This window comes from Centruroides vittatus, unplaced genomic scaffold (assembly GCF_030686945.1).
Source record: "Centruroides vittatus isolate TY-2023 unplaced genomic scaffold, ASM3068694v2 contig_10, whole genome shotgun sequence".
Lineage (NCBI taxonomy): Eukaryota > Metazoa > Arthropoda > Arachnida > Scorpiones > Buthidae > Centruroides > Centruroides vittatus.
In genome coordinates, this window is record NW_027120658.1 from 1338733 (window position 1) to 1364630 (window position 25898).

Sequence of the window (25898 nt, forward strand, 5' to 3'; positions counted from 1 at the left end):
AATATATTTATATATGGATTAAGGCTTTCATGTCCAACAGATGGCGCTAACTTCTGACAACCTAAGTTGGCTTTTCTGTGAGGCATTATGCTTTTCTGTTAGAATGGACTAAAGCAGATCATTTTCTATCTATCTATATAAATAAAATATAACGTTTGTTTGTTCCTACCGATTCCTTTTGAATTTTGACACAACGTTGCATTCGAATACGCAAGTGTTTGTATATAATATACACGTCTAAATTCCCCCTACTGGGGGGAGATGGACGGGATTAAGGCTTACCGTGAAGAACTCGGCTTCTATTTATACTATTTTACATGCGGTTTTTTGCGTTTTTAATTGCGTTTTAATAGGTGACGTCAACAGAATATACACTAAAAAGGGATTTTTTGAAATTTCCCCCACGGGGGAAGTGTTACACATTTATAATAGATACATTTTGAGCCACAACAACGCGTGGCCGGGTCAGCTAGTAGTCTATATGAGGGTATACTGAATTTTTAAGGTGTCCTTATATCTTAGTAGTTTGGAAACGGCTGTGTTAAATTATAGAATATATCAAAATTAATAATATAACGCATAAGCCAATATAAAATATAACATGGTAGGTGTGGATGCTGTGAATATTAATTGTTAAACATATATATGTTTAACAATTGTATTAAATCACAAATTTGTTTATATTGTATTAAATCACAGTTTTTTTGTTGTAGTGAATGTAACACTGCTGTTAAAAATACAGAAAAATAATTATAAAAATTGTACCAACTTATAATAACGCACCAGCTTTATAATATGTAAGTTTCTGTGTTTATTGTTTTCCAATTTTACGTGATCCTAAATACTGTCGGAAACCTCAACGTTTTTTGTAATTTCCTTAACAGCACTGAAGAGGGGTTGGGAAATAAACCAACCCGAAATGCATATGAATAAATAAACTAAGTTTCCCTAACCGATGCTGTTGGAGCGTCTACCAATATCATTACTTGGCTTACAAAGACGGTTCACACAGGATAAAATATAACAGTTTACTTTTTCAGATATTGTAATTTTTAATATATTAAAACGAAGAGTTTTAGAGCTCTTAAAATTAAAACCATTCTGCAATTAACACGAAATAATTAATTATAACTATCAAAAAAATATAAAATGATTCATATTTCTATTAAAATTTATTGAAATATCTAGCAAAGCTTTTAAAGGGCTACATTTATATTTTCCATTTTAATGTTCTCACAATACAGTTACATTATCTTAAAAGAATGTAAATACTAATAACATAATTATCATTAAAAAATTAAACGATTAGAATGACTAAAAAAATATATAAAAATAAATTAATTAATAATTATGCGCATGAAAAATGCATATATATATATATTATATTAATTAATATATAAAAGGAATAAAAGGTACAAATTGTTTTGAGTATCAGATAAAAGTTATAACAGTTTAATTATTACAGTAATAGGTACTTTGTATTAAACCATTGCGTGATTATGCAGAAAGCTCGAAAGTTTCCCACAGGTCATTAAGCCTACGTTTCTTCGTTAATATTCTGATCGCCCGATGTCCTTGATCCGAAAGATCGACACGTCCTAAAAAACAATCATTGTTCAACACCTGTTGTAAAATGTAATTAATTGTATTTAATGGACTTTACCGAATTCTAGATATTAGATATGAGGATCCCCATTCTTATGAAGTATTATTATTATTATTATTTTTTGAAGACCTGCGATTTTAAGTATGTTGCGCTCGAGTTATGTGGCTTTATTTTAAGCAAATAATTAAATGATAACGTATGAAAATTCTCCCGAAATTTATCTAAATGTTTTTTATTTTAATTCTATAAATTAATTGTATAAATGCAATATATATATATATATATATCCCAATAGTTTTAAGTGGTAAATAACTCCTTGCAATGATATTATGTAATACAGTATTTAAGTTTTATTACTTTGCATACACATACAAATTTTATGTAAAAATGTATTTAAGAATAATATTAATATGTATAAAAAATAAATTTTTACTACTTATCTAACATATTATTACGCATTTAATCCTTAAATTTTTAATTTAAATAATACTAAAAATATAGAATAAATGTTTGTTATTGTATATATAAGTTTTAGTTTTTGTATGTTGCACCAGATGGCATAACATTTTGCAATTTTCTTCTAAAATAATAATGCAGTAATAACAATAATAATATATTTCTTCTTTCTTTTCTTCTTATTCTTGGAATAAATCGCAGAAATAATTTCTTAAATGTTTTTTAATTTCAAAATTAAACGATAAATCTATAGAATTATTCATAACTGTAGTTTATTTTTCCTATTAATTTAATGGAAAAGTGAATTATCTATGAAGTCTAATATTAATTTATTGAATTATTAATAGAAAAATTTTATACAAAAATATTGTACCAAAATAATTATAATTATATTGTTTTTTTTAAACGCTCTTATAGACTTATACAAACGAATAAGAACACGAAATGTCATTTATATAAAACTGATTTATTGTGATTCAAATTTCTAAGCATTATTAAGCTTCCGTTAGTGATTAATAATTAGTTAAAATTAAAAAAAACTAATTCTATATAATGAAGAATTTTTTATATATTTTCTGAGGATCATCAATAAAGCCGCAGGGACATTATGTGGACCCTAAAAAGTTAGACTTCAGTTTTTAGCAAATTACAACTATTTTAATTCGGAGATATTTAATTATATTACAGTGTGGTAACCCCCAGGCCACCTCTTCCTTCGCCTAAGTCTACCTTTCAAATTTCGTGGGATAATGATCCGAGAAAGTCAAAACCATTCATTAAACATCCGAAAAACTTTCTATAATAGGTTAGGTCTATAAGGAGATTTGAACTTAGACGGTTTCTATTCTTTAATTTTTCATCTAACTACTACTTATATATCGTTATTTGGTTTGGAATATCTTATTAACTCTAAAGTAAAAGTTCGGAAATTTTTCTGTGGAAAGAAAATCTGGAAAATGTCTAATCTCTTTGGTAAGTGTTTAATTATAGTGTACTAAGTGTTCGAGCTTTATGAATTATTAATTAATCATTATATTTTAATGTCTCAAACTAATTAATAAAATAAGCAATGTATTAGCATCATTTTCAATTAATTAGATAATAAAGCAAGCCATCACTTTTCCTTTTTTTTTTTTTTTTTTTTTTTTTTGGCCATTAAACTGAGGATTCTCCCAATTATTTTCTATTCTTCTTTTATAATGAAGTATTTATTATAATTACTTTAAAATATGTATACGTAAAGATTACATTTATTATATTATGTTACATAAATTAGAAGTTATTTAATTAAAATGAAAGATTTAAGTATGTAAATGAATATATTTTGCATTTGTTTCTCATATTTATTCTCTAAATTTAATGATATAAATTAAGTGTTTTAATTATATCTTTAACAGGATTTTATTATGACTTGCATATTTTAATGGAAAAAAAAATTCTTCACATAAACAGGAATAATATAATTTAATAAAACATTAGGTGCATTTAATATATCATTTACCATAATTTTTTTATTTTTATTTTAATGAATGTAGCTTTAGAATTGAGCATAATTTCACTTTAATAAAAATTATTATCTCCAGGCTACACAGAAAAAAATTAGGATAAATTTAAAACGATACAAAGTATAAAAAATAAATAAGATAAAACAGAATGAGTCATTTAATTATTATTTTTGCTATCATTAGAAATATTCTACCATATATAGTATAATAAAAATTTTTCTATTGGTATGTTTATTAACCATCATAATTAGGAGCAACCTAAAGAGGCTATTTTGTATAACATGGGTATTTCATTTTCAATTAGTTCTAATCACGGGTAAAAAATAAAGCATACTTTTATTATTTTGACTTATTTATATAATTAATGGGTGTTTTCTTTCATTAAAAAAAATTTACTTATATCTAATATGTTAAACCCTTTATATCTGTCCTTCGATTTTTGGGCTCTAGACTTTTATCATAATATATGCAATACTTGTATTAATTGCTAAAACGAAAAATAAATACCAAATACTTTTGCTACTTTTAAGTAGAATATTATCTGATTTTAAGAAAATAAGTGTTACAAAACCTGCTAAAACATAAATAATTATGAGCAATTTAACATAATTATTTGTTTATTTTTACACGCAGTTTTTTTTTGTTAGATAATTACCTACGACATAAATAACGATTCCATCATTAGAAATGAAATCATCAGGACCGAAGGAAATCAGTTACATAAATCTTATCAGAACTTTTTTCATTGTAACGATTAGTAACTTACGACAGTCAATTTATTTTCCGTCAAGAAACAATAACTATTTAATAATAATATATATATTTTTTTTATTGCCATAAAAAGTGCATTTATACTATAATAAATATAAATCGGATAAGAGCCTTTAAGAGCAGTTTTAATCTAGCGAGGGTGTAAACCACTCGTAAATATTCGGGTAAAAAAAGATTACGATTCATTAACCTTACAATAATCATTGCATGTAAGAAACAAAACAACTAATCTAGACACTGATGGACTGACTAATCACTATCACTCCCCCCATTCACGTCCTCTTCTTTCCCCATTTTGATCAGTCAACAACTGTGGACAGGTCACATGGCAACTTGTAATGGTTCTCACGGTGGCAATGATGTAGAGAATAAAAAAAAATTAAGCGGAGAAAAAGCTCAAATAGTTTCGAGCATCTGATCATTTCGATAACGTTAAGTAGTGTGGTAAGTTATTTATAAATTAAACCAGATTTAACTAAGAGTTATTGCTTTTAATACCGAAATTTATGGATACGTTTAATGTATTCGAGTGCAAATTATTTTTCGTATATAAATATTAGTATCTGTTGGTGTAAACCGTGAATGATGCGACGAGAAAGCCGTAGCCTCCGGTAGATAGCTGTTTAAATGGAGCCACGTGAGAAAATTTTGATTCATCGCTGTATTGGGTTCTTAACGTGGCCTCCAGCGAAATATATCGTTGCCCACGTCAATCCGAAGAGCGCCAATCGAGTAGGCTGGCAAGACCGTTCTAACCTAATAATCTTTATATAGAAAATAGGGAAAATGGGAATTAACCTTGTTTTATTGGAAAGAAATTCTTATTTTTTAATTCGTGGAAAAATATTTTTAAGAGCTTATTTAAAGAATGAGAGAAAAGAAATTAGACAGCGATGAAAATTTGTACGGTATACTTTGAAAGCCTGCTTGACAGCTATCATCTATAATTTTCATGTCAACTTCATGTTATGTCATATTTATCTTCTTTCAAAACAACACCCACTGTCCAAAGAGACTTTTATAATAAGATGAGTACTCGAAATTATTTTTACTTCGTTTATGACAGGGCCTATTTATAAATAACTTTCATAGGTGAATAATTTATATAGATCGACTTTTATAAAAGAATTTTATATTGAAATAATTACATTGTTTCTAATTCAAAAATAATGATTACTCTTCTCGATTGTTATACAATATAATTGCATTTTTTAATGTAATGCAACGAAGTAGCAGTATTATTAATTTTAAATACCTAGAGTGGTTAATTGATAAAGAGATTTTATTTACTGCGTAGGGACAATCGCCTCTCTTAGTAAAGTTTCATTGATTATTATTTACAGCTTAATGATTTAATAAATCGAAAAATAGTTCATTCATTTTTTAACTCGGACAGTTTCTTTTTTATAATTTTAATTTACTTACAAATGTAAAAGTCAACTCTTGATTATTCTTCACTCTCGTAAAAATAATTCATTTATGAGAATGTTATGAGTTTATATTTTTCTATTGGATTAAACTTTTAATAATTAGAAATTCGAATATTTTTAGCATTGTTTAAATCGTGTAAGTAGTCAAATTATAATCAAAAATTTTAAATTATTTTAATATCTTTGTAGATAAGATTTAATGTTTTTCAATCTGTATTTTTTATGATAAAAATATTTCTACTTTTAGACTAAACTGTGAAGTTTTTCTGTGGAAAGTAAGCGGAAAGCTTTCGAAATTTTAACGAAAATTGATAAACTTAGTTTATATTAATTAATTAGGGCATGCAATCGGGATTAAACTTAGACTCGTTGCGGCCCTATATACCAACCCACATAAATAACATAAATAATGATGCATGCGAAATTGTCAGGCCTTAAGCTATGGACTTATAATGCCAAGCCCTAAGCAGCAGCTTGTTTAGCTTATGTGCAAATCCGGCCTGCATCTAACGTTCAACAGTGAATTATATCAATAAAGCGCATTTTCTGTGTAGTTTATCAGCTCTTTAAAGTTTAACAATTGATTTGTAAACGAATAATACAATCTAATATTTAAATTTATGCATTAAAAATATTTGTATGAAATTTTTTAAATAAATATAATTTACAGAAAATTTCAGCCAGGAACGTCAACATAAGAATAGTCTTTCTATTAATAAATCGTTCCCCCGAAACAATTTTTTGGATCCGTCATTGCTTAGGCACGTTGTCTTTTGGTTTAGTGGAAAAAATATTAAGCATTACAGGTTACATTTATGAATCGTAAAATGAAATAAAATGGCCTTTAATATATAATATTATAATAAAATGTTTTTAAGGAGTGGTGGTGTTTATAAATAGAACGAATAAATCTCTCTGTCAGTTTATGGGATGACCATTTACTCAGGTCTATTTTAGTATCACGTAGCACACGCGGTATATCTTCTAAAACATATGGTATAGGCCACGCTAAAACTATCTTAATTCAAAACTTAATATTTTTGTGTAAGATATTATATTCTTTAGGAAAACATTTCGAATTTTTTATCCGGTCGAACTCTGTGAAAAGTCAACTTTTGCAGACTGCTAAGGTGGTCTGCAAATTTACCTAACACTTCTCCTCCAGTCAAAGCATAACAGAACACATGGTTTTTATCAATTACAGCTGATGCGGACTGCATTCTCGTCTGGAAACCCGACAGCTGGATGGGGAAACAAAAGATCCTTTTTATCCTTCCCGTCTGCCACGTGTGGACTAGTTTCGGCACGCGACAATCTGGGAGAATACTCTTTTTCGCGCAGCTGTTAAAAAGGAATTTTAATATAACAATATGACTCGATAGCCTATCGCATAACGCCTCTTTGAATTTATACGCGAAATTGCTGCACATCCGATAGATTTTTTGGATAAAATTTAGAATTTTTTGATAATTCTTTAATATATAAATTGTTAACTACGGTAAAAATTATCTCTTTATATTTTTATATAATAAATTACAGGTAAAACGTGGAAGGAAAATTAGGAAAATATTTATAGGCCCGTAGCGATGTTAATTATATTTTATATACCGGTATATTTTAAATTTAATTTATGGCATATTATTTATTGTTATATATATATTTAAGTTATATATATATATATATCTGTATTAAATTTCTAGTATCATTTAAAATCCAACCGGGGGCACATTTCAGAATCACTGAAAATGGAATCTAAAACTGATTGAACCTCGGTTATTTTTTAAAATTTATTTATTTATTGATCTATAAATTGGTAATTAGGTCTATATTAACGTTTTAATATTTAACGATCGATTCTACAATCAGTCTTCGAATAGAGGCAGAACGAGGATAGTATACAGGAAAAACTGGGGACGTCTGGTCACCCTATTATAGTAATAGGTAAATTTTATTTTATTTTACCTGTTACTAAGACTGAGATAACTGAAAAATCGTATAAATATTTACAGTATGTATCTCAAGTCAAATATAACTTTTTATGAGGTAACAACGAAGTCATTCTGGATTATTTTTAAATGCAGCGTGATCTGATAACATTGTTCGGGTAATACAACACAGGAGACATAACCTTTCCAATATAGGTTTAGTAAAACGAAAAAATACTTTGCTCGGTTAAACATTACAGGATATTACGCTTTGTAAAATAATCACTAGAAGCGTAAAGAATTAACACGAAATTTATACGGTCGTACTGAATTGAACGAACACTATAGGCCAAAAACAGGTTTTAAAATGTTTTTGTGTCTAAACTTAGAGCGATACAATATTAGTCGCCGCGAATTAACTTAGATTGGCATCGAATAGAAGTTATTAGAGAAGACATTGTTTATATTGTTCAATTTGAAAGAAAAAACTTTTTTATACAATAGCTTTAAAACAAGTTTAGTAAGTCAATGCAACACAATAATATTTGTGATAATTGCCTGTTGCTGTTATCGGCTTTTCATCTGTTGCCAGGCATTAAAGGAAGATAATGACTCCGGGCTCTAATGAAACTAATGAAAGTTCAGCACCTTTTACCATTTCTAACCATTGGATTAGATGATTCGGTAGCGAAACTTGCCAATCTCTTACATTAAAAAGTCTTAAAGTTGGGATTTTGTAATCGAGTTAATACTTCGGGTAGGTAATTTTTCTATTATTAAATTAAAATGCAATAATAATAATAAAAAAACTGTAAATTAGGTGGAAATAAACGAAACGTTTAACGTAATACAGAAATATTTTAAAAGTCGACTATAATTTAAGATAATTTTTAGAACAATAATAATTTAATGGGTATGTTTTTATTCACGACTGACAGGAAAAATAAAAAGGAGAGAAAAAATCCAGAAAAAAGGAAAATTATTTCTTGAATGTATGTAGTTAAACTAGTCTTTCTAGTGATGTTTAATATCTTATTGAGATTCTCGTTATTTTTCGGAGTTATCTTTTATTAGACAATCTGTACATTGTTGGAAGACGACAAAATGAAAAATGAATAATGTTTCCAACGGCTCACAGCTACGTATTCACGGTAGATGGGAAGAACGATTATTTTTAGATACAAACATCTTGGAAATCTTGGAAAGTCGGGATAATTAAAATAAGAGTTTATTCCATACCTCTTACCGTTGAAATAATTATTATTAAGTATAAATTTTATTTAAGATAGTCTTTTATAAACGATTTTTACAGGTTCCGGCACTTCTACTTTTTATCTGTTTTCGAATTTTAATATTTGAGCTGGCTAATTACTATGCAAATTATTAGTGATTTTACCGGATATTCAGTTTTTTTTCTCGCTTAAAGATTTCTCGGATAAACTGGAAAATATTATAATTAATTAAAATATTTATTTAGAATTTTATTTGCGCTTAATATTATATTATCGACGTAATTTACGTTTAGATTTAAAACTCGACTTTTCGATGAACCCGGCCGATTAAAGTTCCATTATATTTAATTTTTACGCGGAAAAAAAGGTTTATTAAGCTAAAACGATTTTAGCCATTAATAAAATCGTCACGCGCCGCGACAAAGAAGTGCACCAGGAAGAGTTAAAAAGGCACCCGGGGTAAAATACGTGATCGGATTAAAATGAAAGTTTCTAGTTTAATATTAAAAATGTTGTTTGTTGTATCGGCGGTCTCTCTATTTGTCAATCTCGTACAAAGAGGAGCGATTTAATTGTGAAAAACAGGAAGACCGTCGAAGGTAATGCGCCGCGACGTCTGCCTCGGCAAACACCGCAGGTGTGGCTACCAGAGACCCCCACAGCTCGGTTATTGGTCTATCCAGCATCCGCCAATGGCGGCTTTGGCGACAAGATCGTCTCATTCCCAGTTCGTCCATTAATGATGTAACCGCCCAGAGATCGTACTGCAAGCCAGTGGATCGGGCTTTCGGATTCCGGCTCTTCCACTGCGCGCTCGATGACCGCCGGGAAAAGATGCGCCACCTCTCTAATTCCGTTTAATGTTTACTCGTGCAATTTTTAATATCGTTTCTAAATCGTCGAGAGAAAAGCTAAAATTATTAATATTTGGATTACATTTTTTGAAATTTTTATTTATTTTATATCCTTTAAATATTAAGAGAACTTTTAATAAAGTCGGTGAAAATGGGAAAACGTCCTCGTTCCGGACTTCCACCCGCCGTAACTACCGCGCATGCGTTCAATCGCAGACGGAAAATGGAGGCGCACCTGATGGCATGGACAGCTGACGGAGGTGTTCCATTATTTACACGAAGAACCGGCGATGTCAAAGCGGTAAGTTATCGAATTAATAGTTTAACGCGTTAATAACAAACCACTATTGCCTGTTTATAAAATAAGGATTAGTTTTACGTACATCGAACCGCCGTCTGAATTTGTAATTGTATGTTTGTTGCTTGTGTTACTGACCTTGAATGAAGCTTTTTTTTTCTCTCTCTCTTAAGGAAGACTCTGTTTTAAAATTTTACGTTTAAACAATTGTTTCGCCTTAAAATTCGTCTCGTACACACCACCAGAAGTTTACAATAATAAATCAATGATATTCTGATGCTCTTACACATTGTACAGTGACACACAACTTGCATTTTAAAATGTAAATAAGTGTGTTGCTTGAATTTCAAATTTATTCTCTTTCCTATCAATTGTACACTTTACGATATATATAAAGGTACTCTATGCAATGTATATTGTATATTACACAGTAGATACAAAGTATACCTTTATACACTACACACTTTGCATTTTTAAAAAATGTTAGAATAACCGGAATCGACCTAATGACTTTTCCAGTTGTTCTTCATTATCATAATGTTTAGTTATTATAATTAATCGTGATTTCGTTCGCTTGTAAATCTGTCCCGTTTCTATTTTATGGTGTGCCCGTCGGCGACCGACAGATTTAAAAATTTGCGCATGGTCCGACGGCCAAGTGTAGATCTTGAAAATAATTCTTAAAATGTGTTTTGTGATTTGAGTTTCGGATAATTATGAAGTTCTCTTTGTAATTATGAAAAAATACTACTTCAAAAATTAATTATTTTTATATTTGATTCGAGTATGATGTTGGGTTGTGTTACGGTGTATAAATTATGGAAAAATAATAAAGGGCTTGGCAGTTCTATAAAAGAAACAGGTAGCTAATAAATTGTATATGTTGAATTAAGTAAATCTGGGATGTAAATATCTTGATCGTATTAAAAGAATAGAGATGTGAATGAAAGTTTATATAAATCTGTTAAGAATTTATTATACTTGATTTTATTTCATTCCCTAAAATATTTTATTAGATGTCGGTTACTAATCTTGTGCTTTAGTTACTGTTAAATTTACTGTATATTTCTCAATTTTTTAAAATTCTTACCTTTAATTTAAATTGTAAATAATTTGTTCCGAATTTCAAAGCCAACCGTTGACGTCGCTTCGGATTATCTCTAAATTAAGTTCGTTAAACTTTCTTATCGAGATTATATTTTTTTAAACAAACTGTTCGTTTTGTCTCTGAATACAGATGAATAGCCTAAAATCTACAGAGATTTAACAAGATTTGTTAAGGTAACATTTTTCCTTGATCGTAAAATGATATTTTCTTTACCTATTTATAAATAAAGACATTTCAAAGAAGTATATTAAATATAATAATCTATCAAAAATTTTGCAGTAAGTGAAGATATCTTTTTATGTACCGTATACATTAGTGATAATGATCTCGATAGATAAATATTTGGATAAAAATTTATAGATTTATAAACAAATTCAATTTTTCTAATTTTGTTGAAAATTTTAGGTTTATGTTTCTGTTTAATTTAATAGAATTCAGAATGTTGTATTGTTTTTATCTTTATTATGCCATTTTTATTACCTTTTATTTCTTGTTTGAATTTTGTAATTTACGCATTGGTATCATTGAGTTTGTTAAAAAAAAATAGAAATACCGTGTAATTATCAATGACAAGTATAGCTATGAATACAAAATTCAGAATTAAATACAATGTATTTCTATTGGCAAACATAATCTGTTACATTGAAATAACTATATATTTAATAGCCTTTGAATTAACATTATTTATAACATTTTTATCTGTTTAGAATAAATTTCAGTTTATGAATATTGTATATAACATTCTATAGCATTTTCATTATCATAATAATATGAATATTTTATATATTTAATTTCTGGAAAAAGTCTATTTAAGTGTATATTTTTACTTTAAAATGTGGGACAATTTAAAATTTATACAGTGTTTTACTGTTAATTTTAATAATTGTGACTTGATTATTTTAAAATTTATAATTTAAATAAAATGATAGATATTTCACTTAAATAATTATAATAGTTAATAAATTACTATTTATTTACATAAATGCAAAATATAATGCAATGTAATTTATATAATAATTAAAAACATAATTTTTATTTTAGTCTAATGATTTCTGTTTTTGATAAGTTAATATTAAATTTAAAGAAATTTATTAAAGAACGTGTAAAGAATATAATGTATAATATTTTTTTATGAAGTTGTACTATAACAATTATTTAATAAGTAATATAGTATCAAAATGTACTTATGACATTTCAGTTCTTATCTAATTTTTTCCTCAAAATTATTTAAGCCAAAGTTTGGAATAATCTATTGCTTTTAGTCCTTAATATTGTTTATCACTTAGTCTAGATCAAATAGACACATACACATGTGGGCTTATCACACCAGTGAACGAGATTAATTCACAAAATCTCTAATATGTTTTATTAATAAGGTGTTAAATAATCATTAAAGATTTTGTGAATTAATCTCATTCACTGCTGTGATAAGTCCTCGTGTATATGTGCCTATTTGATTTAGACTAAATGTTAACCCAAATTTTGGTTATCAGTTTTTTAATGATCTGTAAAAACATATAGATTACATGTAGATACATTACATTCTTTCATATGTCTATGTGAAAGAATGTGTTAATATTTGTGCTATATAAAATAAAACATTTAAAAAATTTTTTTATGATTTAAACTGATAAAATCATAAGTTCACTTTACTTTTTAAAAAAACATTTTAAAACAGTATGATAAGGATGTGTTAAATGAATTTATTGATTATTTTAATAAACTTAATTTTTAAATCTTGGTTGCTTGTTGTTCTCTATTATATGTATTTTCTTAGCACAATGTTGCTGTTGAGAACATATCACACAGGAAACACTTTCAGAAGAAAAAGATTGGTTTATTGGTGTGACCAGATATGCATTTTGGGCTTAATGCCCCTCTTCAGTCCTATTATTACATATTTATCAGCAAATTGATTACAGGTTTACAAATTTACAGAATGCATTGAAAAAATTTGGATACACATACGATGGTTTATATAAACTTAATTTTTGTTTATGAAGTTTAGTTTTTATTGAATAAAAGCTATTAAGCTGAATCAAAGTAGGACATTTAAATTAGGAATTTGCTAAAACTAAATTGTAAATCTGTGATTAAGTTACTATCTGCATAATTAATTCATTATAGTATTTTTTATATTTGTAATATTTTTTGTGATAACATATCTATGCTTTTATTATTTATTTTAATTACATTTTAAAATTCTGTATATTGTTAGTAGCGTTAATCTTGAAACATCTAGTAATGTTGGAGATGACCTAATGGACCGACGTCTGGTAATGTCGGCCCAATAGGTTGTTTGTGCATATGTTCTTAATTTTTAGCAGAAATTTATTATCTCTTTGGTTCAGAATTTTTAATTAGTTGGTACAGTTTAAGTGTATTAACTGTACAGTTTGAAATGTTTCATCTCTTTGGATGAAGAAACAAATTTTTAGGTAAAGTTAAACACATATATAAAACCTCTGGTTATTGATTAAAAATTAAGAAAATCAGTTGCAGTTCTTTGAGTATTACTTGATTAATTCGTATTTTTTATAACTTATTGTTATCATCTAAAAGAATAATTTTTTTTATCAACAAATTTTTTTAGTTTATTATTGAAAAAACTGTTTTTGAAATATTGTCAAATCATTTAATATTTTGATATGCATATCTGTGTATGATAAAACATTAAATTGTACAGTTTGTTAAATTTATGTACAGTTTATTTTTGTAAATAGTTGTAAATTAATATTACTTTCTAAGTAAATATTTACATATTTTATACAGAGAAAACTATGATTTTATTTTTGTAAATAAAAATCATAGATATTTCTGTATAAAATGTAATTATGATCTTTCATAATTACATTTTACTTAAATAACCAGAGTTACGTAATAGAATTAAAATAAATTTAAAGAAGAACAAGAATTTAAGAAAGGAGGACAAAATGAATTTTTTTGCATTAAAAAGAACTTATCAAATGTGTTGCTTTAATTCAAATGTATTAAAGTAAAAATATTTATTTTATTTAAGATGATAAAAAAAAAATAAAGTTCCATCCTGTTCCAGCAAAATTTTTAATTTTCTAAAGTTTTTGGCAATCTATGCAGCCATCATAAGGAATGAACGTATAAAGGAATAGTTTTTAAAATTTAAATTCAACCGTGTTCCAAATATGGATCAGTGATGCAATAACATAAAGAAATAATAATAATAAAGTATACAAAAATATATAACAGAGGTGGGCAAGCAAGAGTTCAGTGGGAGCTGAAAGGTAGGTTTTGCAAAATGCATGGGAGCTGCAGTTCTGTACTGTCGTGGCGAATAGTGTGGTAAGGCAGGGAAGGATAGGGTGTCCCCCATCTGGATCGAGAACTTGTTTTAAAAGAATAGATTTGAAATGTCAATTTAATTTATTGCACCAACTTAGAAATAAATTACTAAATATTACATATATATAATTGCATATTTTCACAAAATTGTGGAAATAAAATTGTAAAAATAATAATAAAAAGCAGAAATGAACACTTTCAGCAAGAGCTGCATGTAACTCAAAAAGAGCCGCATTTGCCCATGTCTATACTATAATATGCATCTTTATAGTTAATACATGTGTTCTTAATAGTATTTATGTGTATGGCTATTTTTTCTAGAGTTTTTCCAGTGTGTTGGTTCCTGGAGGTTTTAATGAGTTTTGCTCATGTGAACTCTGGTACATTATTTGGAAGTGTTGCCATAATAGCTGGCATTGTGGTACAACCAACACTCTGGAAAAACTCTAAAAAATATAGCCATACACAAAAATACTATTAAGAACCACAAAGATGCATATTATATAATTATGTATTATATATTTTATATACTTTATTATTATTATTATTATTTATTTATGTTATTGCAATTGTACTGTACATCACTGATCCATATTTGGAACATGGTTGAATTTAAATTTTAAAAACTATTCCTTTATATGTTCATTCCTGATGATGACTAGATAGCCAAAAACATTAGAAAATTATAAATTTTTGTTGGAACAGGCTGAAATTTTTATTTTTTACATTTATTCCAGATAAGAAATTTTATTAAGATAAAAATATCTTAATAACTAAGGTATTTTAAATTAATTAGCTAATATTATTTTGGATTATTTCTATTTCAGTTTAATTATCAATTAATCAAAGTGTAATAGTTTTTTTTTTTTTTTTAAATATTTAGATACAGCTTTATATAGAATATATTCGTAATAATAATTGTTTTTTAAGAGTGTTAAAGATTGCAAGTTTTCTGAGTTTCTTTTTAATCTAGTAAAAGTGTTGTGTGTATTTATATTATTATAAATGTAAGTGCTGAACTGTCCATATAAGTTTAAGATTGTAAATGAAAAAGCTTTGCAAAAATAGAATACAGTATATTGTCATAAAGTATTATTTTTATGACTTGAAGAATATTAATTAAAGAAATCCTATGTTACATATATTGAAAAAAAAACTAGAATGAATGATATGAATTTCTTCATTTTTTTGTATGATCTGACATTGAAAATTTTATTTGTAATAGTTTACTTTTATATAAATTTTTATTCATACATTTGTTTGTACAGAAAAAAAAGAAACGAGTAGTTATAATTAGCATTTTTTTCCTACAAATACTGTAATAACAAATCTAATGTAATCACTGTGATTTCCCAAATATATATGCAAGCAATGTAAATAGTTCATAGTAGATGAAAGAGTAGTATTATGCTTTATTCATTTTTGTTTAAAATTTTAATTGTATTAATTACAGTGTTTTTAAAAGGTCTCGACAAAGTAAGTGTTTCCAGGTTACGGCAGTTTGAAAATTCTCTGTATGTTTGTTGCGTTCACGTGTATTGTCGTTTGCTTGGCCGAACATAAGATGAACCTTTGCCATTTCTGATTTAGTGTAACAGTTTGTCATATTAAAGAATACTTAAATCACACTCAAAAACAGGCATAAAAACCGTGGCTTGCTATTAATTTGTGTTATGTAAAAGATTTTAAAAAATTGCTATAATTTCAAAAGGAAGCATTTTTTGATCTTTGTTTATATGGAATATTTTCATTTTTATGACTTTTAGAATATGCTGTTAGTTTGGCAAGCTCTTACAAAAACATCCTGTATATGAATTATAATATGCATACCATATTTATAATGCATGTTTATAACAACAAGTTTTATATAAATGTTTGTTTATTATATTTTTAGAATTAGAAATAAAAAAGTGTAGTGTTTTTAAATATTTAATGTTGCATAAAGCTAAGTAAAATGATGAAATTTGTTTAATAGCCTCCATCAATTTCCAAATAGTCAACAAAATCAATGGAGTTTCTAAAGTGTTTGTTATTAAAATAAAACTATTTTAGAATCCCTGAACTAGCCTTATTTTAACACCGTTGACATTTTAACATGTGTAAGATAACCCAGCATAGTATTTTTAATCAAAATTTGAGATGTGGTTAAATTTTTTAAAATTTCTGGTGATCTGCACCCCATTAAAGAAGATAACAGTGGTTATCCCGACCCAGATCTTGTTGCAAGTGAGAAGTGGCTTACCGTACAGTTCGTTTTTAAGGACTCCACCCCATCGTTCTGTTCTCCACCATTTAGGCCTCTGGGTCCTCGCAAGAGCATTGATGCCCTTTGGACTCTGTCGGATGTTGCATCGTCGTCGTCATCAGTATCCAAGGGAGCTCCGTAACAGTCAAAGCTTGGGGGGTATTGAAAACCTAGGTCTGCCACTGCTTATGCCGTCATAATTAATCAAATCATTTGTTACATTTTGATATCTTGCACATAATTCAATTATTATTTTCACAAAAACAATCAATTAATTATCTATTTCTTCATAATGTATAAGATTTACATTGTGTCAATAATGTACATTAAATTGAATAATTAAGTTACATAGTGATTTATAGATAAGAATTTTGCTAACTAATTTTTATCAAATAATTTTACAAATACAATTTTAAAGTAGAGTATCTCTAACTAGTTTTTTTCCTCTTCTTTAAAAAACTTTTGTTAAATGATTAGATTCATCATTGTTAAATTACCAAGTTATTTTTCATTTTAAAAGAATGTTTCTTAAAGTCATATATTCCAAAAATTGGGCAATGTATCTGCCGACCTTGGCTTTGGTATCATTTGTAGCCTAAGGTTATTCGGAAACTAAAGTAGGCCAGAAGGTATTTGGAAAACTAATAGGTACTGTTAGAAGATAAGAAAAGTACTTTAGGTGGTATTTACTTTTGGCTAAAAAATTGTAATTTTAGATATTATACATATAATATATGCATAGTGAATGATTAATAACTTTTAAGATTAATCATTTCATTTAAACTGTTTTTTTTGCTGCAAACCTATCACCAGAAAATGTATTTTTAGAGATTATCATCATAGTTATTTATTTAAATTTTCTTACTCATCCATTTAAAGTTACTTGTGCGTGACTTTAATTTATTTACGCCATAATAAAAGACCGCCATTGTAGTTTTTTTCATTCATATTAACAAAGAATTAAAAATTTTGATTAAAAAAATGTAAAGTATTTCTTTGTGCTTTAATGGTAATGTAAGAAATCTTGTTGTTTAAAACTTTTCTTTTTAGTGGATAGTGATAGGACGATTTGTCACGTTCTCACATTTTTAATATTACTGGTATGTACCATTTGATAGAGCAATTTTGATAATCTGTCGGTTATTTCTAGATTCCACTGCATTTCATTTAGTTATTGTATATAGGAATGAAATGAAAATAATTTTCTAGGAACCGTATTTATAACAAAAAAAATTATTTAGAGAGATTCAAACTAATTTATCATTTTACAAACATTTTATTCTTATCAATTCCTTACATGGTACCAATTAAATTTTTAATTCACTTAGATTATAATATTACAATGTTATCAATAAACGGTTTTAACAGAATCTCTCTCACTGGAATTAATAGAATATTGAGAACAATTTGAATCAATAAGTGGTAAAGAGGCCCATAAAAATTTAAAGATTTATTTTATAAAACACTATTTTTAATCTATTACAGTTAGTTTTATTTTCAAATATTTATTTAAATACTTTTAATATAATTTTTGCCTAAATTAGTTTAAGAATTATATGCTGTTCAGTTTTAAAAATACAATTGTATTTAAATTTCTGTTACATTCAATTGATAATATATCCGGAAAGTTTTTCCTTCAGTATTTCAAAATTTTTATAACTTTTACCTTAATATTATAGATTATAGGAACACAGAATTATTGACTTAATATATATTTTAATTGTAAATATTAATCTAATAAAATATGTTAAATAATCGATAGTGACATAAAGCAGAGTCCATTGTCTTTAAATAAAATGGACTTTACCTTCATTAAAGATGCAGAAGAACCACAAACAGCTTTTCTGTATTCAACTGCACTTCTCATCCTACTTTTCTAAAGACAGTTATTGTAACATTTCCTATTAAAGGGTGTGGTATATTTTCTTTCAGTTCCTGGTTAGATAATCTAAACTTTTTTTCTGTTTTTTTACTTAACCGGTGCAAGATACAAATAAGCTTCGTTAGAACCGACGAAAGTTCCATTTTTTCCATTTAAAAACTGTTTGTTTCGAAAATAAATGAAACCTTGCGAGATTTTGGTCGAGGAGGAGGAGACCGCGGGTCAAGACGCGATAGCCCCTACAGAAAACCACCTACAACAGGTACCGGCGTCGCAGTTTCCGCCGTCACGATTTTCTCATTTACTTTCTCCCCACCTCCAGACCTAAAGATTTTTTAAACAAGGAAAACAGATATCTTTTCGGATTCTATGAAATTACCGCGTATTGTAAATTGTGTAACGAGACGGCCAGGGAAAGGTAAATCCGTTTATTTAACCACAAATTTGATAATTTACCGGAGAACAATATGACCATTGTTGTTTTATCTGCCAGACCGCGTTAAGATCCAATTTTTTAAACGAAATTCACAGAAAACGCGAGAAAAATACAATTTCCACAACCGGAAAGGAAAGACTGCCGATGCACCAAACGTAACGTATTTTCTATGGTCCGACGTCACGGCCGGATAAACGAATTGTCCTTTGCAACGGTTGGACGATCGACGTTTCCCATTCGAGCGCGATAATTAGACCAGGTGCGAGATTGTCGGTTGGGCAGAACTAATGAGAAATCGCTCCGGTGTTGCCGTTCACGGATATCCCATTACTAGAAAATGTCCGATTTAAAGTTTAAGATCTGTCGCAACGCCCGAATTGGGCAAACAAATATTATTTTTTTAACTCTTTGTTTAACATCCTCGGCGTCGGAAAAAAAAAAAACGATTTGGAAGACGACCGACATTACAATAAAATACTCGTTACGGGTAATTCACCTCTGTAATATCGAACGGTCTTGTACAAGACTTGAGGCACGAGGCGGGGATTGGATCGAGCCGGCAAGAAATAATTACCTGTCAGGTAATTCACGAGCTCTCGGTGGCCTTAGGCCATTCTGCGCCAGGGTGCGGCCTTCCCTTCCGTTTGATATACTACCCGGAGTATTTGGGTCCCGTAATCAATGGTTTTCACTCGGATTTCGTACCGAGCTTAAATTTTTTTGTAGGTCGAGTGGCTTTTTGTTTCTCGCCGGCGTTACGAATTTATCATTATTTAATCACAAACATTAAATTACATTCCGTAAATATAAGGAGGCTACCTGTTTGACCGTTACTAAAAATTTATTTTCGTTCCTAATTGGCAAGAAATACAAATGGGGCCAGCGCCGCGGTGTATAGTCTATCCCGTATCGCTATCGTCGCACACGAAGAGAAATTACACACCGCTAAGAAGCAGTTTAACGAACATCCTGTTTAAGGTTCCTGGCCGAAAATAGAAACCGTCGACCGATTCTCCCTTCTTTTTTTGGTAATTTAAGTCCGTATTCTCATAACAAGCCATGCGTAAGTTACTCGAACGAAAGGTTTTCTAACGTTACGTTAATTGTTTTTTAGTGCGAATCGTTTCACCGTAAAACAATAATTGTATCGCTCCCTGTAACGTAGGTTTAATTTTAATAATAAGTTGCCTTTACCGCCGATTCTCCCAAGTCGGAATTGCCCAATGGAAACTTCTGATTGGCGATTTAGTAATTTAAATATGTTTCGGGTGACGTTTTCCAGTGTTGTTCCGAATCGAAACCGCTGGAGCTTTCCGTACGAAATCATTTTTTCTATTAACTAATTCGTCACGCTTCTTTCCGCCAGGGCAAAAAACGTCGTGGCGACGGCGGAACCGTGACGGAATCTGTCGTAATTTGACCGGAACGGACGGTCGTTTTCTTACGTATTTGTTTACTTACTGCCACTTCCATTAAATCTAAATCTATTTATAACAGCGGTAATGGCAATAAAAATACGCTTAAGAACGGATTTTGGGCTCGGGTGTTGCTATTTTTGAAGATTACGAGTTTCCGAAAAATTTTTCAAAAAAAGTAAGACCGGAGGGACCTTTGTTAGAGTGAGAAGGTCGGGGTGTGGAAGCCTTCGGAGTGACCACACTATCCCGGAACTCGAGTAAAGTAATTACAGGTGTTGTGGGAGGTCAGGAGGTCCTCTCCACACCCAACGTCTATAAACACGTCGTTTCCTGCATGTTACGGAATGTTCCAAACATAAAAACTTACCGTTAATTGGTCGTGTCCGATCGAAACAACAGTAACAAGTTGCCCGCGGAGAGAGCGATTCCCATTTTTCTTTCTTTCAAACCAATGACGAGATCTGTTAGGAATGTTTTGGACGTTTGACTCATTCTTACTCGTTAAATTTTTTACCATTTTACCGAGTTTTAAACCTCAAGCAGTTCGAAGAGTTTTAACGAGAAGTCTTTAATATGTTTTTAAATAAGAAATTATATTTTTAGTTTCGTCCCGTTTCCGGTCGTTGGTTCTTCGCACCTGCATTTCCGCGGGTCATTTTTCTTGGGCTGAAATTCTGTTTAAGGTTATTTATAAATTAAAATTCGACTTTTATATGCCATATACAAACAGGCGACGCGTCGAGTATGGCCAGTGTTTTTGAAAGTTGCCGAAACGAGGTTGTCGAACTCCGTTTCAAGTCTCGTTCTGCCTTTTTATTTATTTATTGCGTTTTTTTAAAGCGGTTCCGTCAAAGATGTTCCGCTCTGTTCCACGTAAAAACTGGATTAGATGAAAAATGATTCCGCTGAATGCTTCGATGATTCCAATACATATATTTTGTGGCAGTGGTTGTAGTACGTCGAGTGTCTTTGCCCCGAACAACGTAGTGTACCGTCTTTGTTTCGTCGCTCGTGTTTAGAATCGCGATGGAATTAAGACTTTCGTTTAGTAGAATTTTTTTTTATTAATTAAATTTCTTGCAAAGTATTTTGTATTCGACTATTCCTATGGCTTTTCTTTCGTAATATTACTCCAGGCGCACGAAATTTTTGTAACTTCTAAATTAGGGTTTCTCAAACGGGATCCCGGGAAACAGTTCACTTTTATCCCGGAATTCCGGGACAAGCAAAGGATCGGGAAATGAGAAACCCTATTCTAAATGCTGTAAAGGAGGAAAAAAAGAAACTTTATTCTCTCTTTTACTTTTTCTAATTTTTTATTTTTCTTTAATAGATTTTCTGTTTTGGTCTTTCGTTACAATTTTATATCCACGTAAATCGAAATAATTTGACAAAATTCCAAACTGCCGACTTCTCGTCGTTTTTAAAATAACCTTAGCATTATCTTAAAGGAAGTGAACGTTGAAATGAATACGTTGCCGTGTTTCCGGATAATTCGTTTTCGTGCATTTACCGATCCGGGAAAACGTTAAATCGAACGAATCCGTTTTTTTAAATTTAACGGCGTAATTTGAAATTTCTGCTTTTCTTATAAGCGGAAATGCGTTCGGCCGGGTTTTCTGTCGAAAAGTATGGCGTAATCGGCAAAATTGTACGAGAAAATGGCGAATTAAATTTATTTAGAGAGTAAAATTTGTTTAGGACGATTCTTTCTTAAAAAATTTTCCGAATAAAAGGCAAATACAATAATGCCAAGCACGAAACATTGTGTATTATCATCGTACAGTACAGTATATAGTGCAACGTCCACACAAACAATTGGATCATATCTATTACGGTAGACACACAAACCTACCTGTCTCTGTATGTAATGTAAAAGCCGATGGTATAAATGATAATTATATCAGTTTTATTTAATCCTATTTTAGTGGAGTGTGCCGACGTTGGTCGATTAACAATGCTTTTAATTTATTTTCAGTTACCGTTTGCCGCCGTGGGGACGCTGAACGGCATGCACATGTTTTCCAGTCTGCACAACTCGGAACTACTGAGTACTGTAACCGGAGACGGAAAGTTATTGTGGAGGTCGTATCATAAAAGGTAAAACCCGCCTCGAACAAAATGGCGGAGAGAAGGCGAAAAATAAAATTCTCATTCGTTTGCAGCGTGGTGTTGATCATAATCTGCAGCGACGACAACGCCTGCGATTCTCACATCGGTCGCGTCCTAGATAACGTCTTCGCCGCCATGGTCACGTGTGTGGGACTAGATAACCTTTGCAATATCCAAAATGTGGAGAGATTAAAGAGGGACCTCAAAGTACAATACTACTTACGTACATTTTACCATTTTTTTTAAAATTTAATTTAACTAATTGTATTGAAATTTCAGGTATGTTATAATCTAGTAGATCACATTCTTTTACAATTAGACGAAGATCAGTTAACCGTCGGCGATCTGATCGGAGTGGTCGATTGCATCCTGTGTCATAAAAGTCCCTCGTTACAGGTAAGATGACGTTTTACGATTTCGGCCTAGACGAAATTTGTTCGGGTAAATAAATAAATGCGCATTTATCTGGCAGCACTGTTTGGAATCGTTCGTGGAGACGGCGGAAAGTGCCTACGGATGTCTTCTAGTTAGGGGGAAGATCGCCCTGGCCACCAAGAAATGGTGGTCCCTCGACAATCGGGAATTAGTCTTGCTTTCCGCCTACGTCAATTCTTCGACCAAGACCGTGTCCAGAGACATTCCCATTTATCTACCGGCCAGTTGCCCCAACGTGGGTTCCCCTTCTAATCCAGTCTTTTCTAGCTTAATTATTATGTCATAATTGATGGTTTTATTTTTTTGTAGGTTTGCAACAGATTGCTGACGTTCCAGTTAACTCAGGGAATCGAATTGTGCGTTTTGTGCGGACCCAATATTTCCTTATCGCAATTGGAAGAGGAGGTAATTTTAGCTTTTATATTCTATTTCATCGAATCAAATCTTACTTAAAGAAAGTTATGTTAGGCTTCTCAGATTTCTGTTTAATCTAATCGATCGTGCGTTTTAGCCAAAGGGCTATTTTAACACATTGCTTAGTTTCATCGAAAAGCCTACAGTTTTAAATGGTACAAAAATAGGAAAGCTTAAAAATTTGGGAGTTATTTAAACGGCAGAAAAATCTTTAATGGATAAGGCAAAACAAAATTACATAATTTAAATTTGGTAAATTTATCGCAGTTCCCGCGTAGATTTCGTGGTAACACACGGGCCACCCATCTGCGCAAACCTAGTGCGCGGTAGACGATTTTATTTTCGTCTTATCCCCGTACGCATGGTATCCGAATGGCACGAAATGCTGTCGTATTTCTGCTAAAACTTTTCGACCGACGACCGAAAAAAATGGCGGATTAACGTAATAACGCATCGAATTTATCCGTTCTTCTTCACTGGAAAGTTTGAATTAGTATTTGATTGGACTGGAGTCACGGATGTCTAACGAAGAAAAACATTTTCGTTACGACAGTCGCGTATTTCGAGTATTTTTATTTCGTTACTTTACACTACACTTACATTTTTTTTTTTTTAGTGTAGTTTACACACCCAGTACAGTTATCTATGTAAATATCATTTATATTAAATGATATTAATTTAAGAACAGACAATAATTTGCAGTTTAAAATATTGTTAGAAAATCTACGCATTATTCTTTGGAACTTTTCTTTATATTAATGGTCGACGACCGATTTACAACTTTTTGGCTTTGTGTTTGAGAACGTCGGCAATTTATTTCTTTCGGTATTTAGGTAAAATAGAATGTCGTTAATAGCGAGGTTGAAGCCGAAGTTTAGACGCGAAAACGTATACGTCGGACGTTCAGCGCCGCTTTCCTGTAAGCCGAGAAGTTTGACAATGGCGTTTGGAATGTCGAGCATGATTCCACTGATTTTCCAAACGCCATTGTCAAACTTCTAGGCTTACAGGAAAGCGGCGCTGAACGTCCGACGTACACGTTTTCGCGTTTAAAATTTCGGCCTCAACCTCGCTAGTTACTGCTGGGCTGATGCAAAAATTTCCGGAACTTTCTGTATAATATAATTACCGTCCGTATTCTATTCATCGTTATCGTATTCGAGAAAAAAGTGTAAACCGACTTCAATACTTTCCGAGATACGAATTACATAAGCAGTAATTGTAAAAATTTCCTCGCCATAAAATTAAATTAATTGTCGCCAGGCAATAACCGGAAGACAAATCTTTCTCGAAGTGTTTCTCACTTTGTCATTTCGTAGACAGCGGCCGAACTAATATGAGTTACATCAAATAATTTCATTATTAGAAATATTGTTCAAGTGTAAAAACCTTAATAATTTAACGGATATTTAGATTCCGAAACACTGGAAAGCCGTCTTCGAACAATTAAAGTGCGTTTCTAGTCTCCATCCTAGAAATTTTCCCACCTCCGTCACCATCGATCGAAACATTTTGGGGTGAGTTCCTTTCCCTCCCCTTTACTTTGGCAATTTTCATTTATTAAGTGGGCCTCCGTTTGCATTTCAGATTCATATTAATAGAATCTCGGAAGCGGTGTATTTGTAGCGTGCAGCCTCTGGAAGAAGACAATGGCCGACCCAAAGACGGCAAGTGCTTGAGTCTGAGGAGGAGGCAGGAAATTTTGAGGATGCTTTACAAGATGGCGGCAGGAACTTACTTCTCCGGCGCCGAAAAGGCCAACGATGCGGGTGAGTAGATCGGCCCGCCTCTCCCACCCCCTCCCTCTCTCTGGGTTTAAACCGTTAAACTGTACGATTTTCAGATTCGTCCGAGAGTCGGCACGGCGCTCGAGAGGCCTATACCTGTTCCGAATACTACAAGAGCTACATCTTACAAGAAGGATCCAATCAGCTGTATCTTCTCTTTGCCGCTGGCGTGGCCACCTTCGCCATGAGGTAATTCGCGCTTTCGTATTTCGCTGGGTAGATTAACGTTTTGGTTTGATGAAAATGCTTCGTTGCAGGGCAGTGGCGCACAGGACGTTAAAGACGCTCACCTCTCAAAAATTCTATCAAATTTAAAATTAATATAATTCACCCTTCGGCCGACGTTCTTCCGTTTCTAATATATTCGTCACGCTCCGTCGTTTCGTTTCCAAAGATATTTTTCGCAATAAATTATAGAAATGTACTCCCTTTTTCGGCCGGTCGGACAGAAGAATATCCTATGTAAATATGTGTTTATATATTGTGCAATTTTTCCAAAATCACTATTTTAATAAGTAAAAATACTTGGCATTTCTGTAATTACACTCGACTAGTCATTAAAATTGTGAAAAAAGCTTCATCCGGTTGGTTTGCGGACAACTTGTAAATAAGACTAATTTATATTGTATATAGTATTTTAATAAATTTTGTATGATTTGACTGCCA

At 30.6% G+C, this 25898-nt stretch overlaps 1 protein-coding gene across 2 annotated transcripts; it reads left to right on the plus strand.

Moving 5' to 3' along the window:
• Positions 1-8355: 8355 nt before the first annotated feature.
• fy (fuzzy planar cell polarity protein-like protein) lies at positions 8356-25893 on the plus strand. Of its 2 annotated transcripts, XM_067266417.1 has the most exons (11): positions 8356-8450; positions 9906-10080; positions 22463-22584; positions 22650-22803; positions 22876-22992; positions 23069-23266; positions 23341-23436; positions 24859-24962; positions 25033-25214; positions 25289-25421; positions 25490-25893. In XM_067266417.1, exons 2-11 carry the CDS (start codon positions 9931-9933, stop codon positions 25545-25547), a joined length of 1314 nt encoding a protein of 437 aa, XP_067122518.1. In that variant the 5' UTR covers positions 8356-8450; positions 9906-9930; the 3' UTR covers positions 25548-25893. The 2 variants fall into 2 exon arrangements, with proteins under 2 accessions (XP_067122518.1, XP_067122440.1); XM_067266339.1 differs by lacking the exon at positions 8356-8450 and having other exon boundaries at positions 9636-10080.
• The last annotated feature ends 5 nt before the right edge of the window (positions 25894-25898 follow it).

Excerpts from the sequence above, each read along its gene's own strand:
- fy (XM_067266417.1), top strand. The coding sequence starts at position 9,931 with ATGGGAAAACGTCCTCGTTCCGGACTTCCACCCGCCGTAACTACCGCG. Across the intron at positions 22,804-22,875 it reads GATTAAAGAGGGACCTCAAA|GTATGTTATAATCTAGTAGA; the intron begins GTACAATACTAC and ends TTGAAATTTCAG. Across the intron at positions 25,422-25,489 it reads GTGGCCACCTTCGCCATGAG|GGCAGTGGCGCACAGGACGT; the intron begins GTAATTCGCGCT and ends GCTTCGTTGCAG.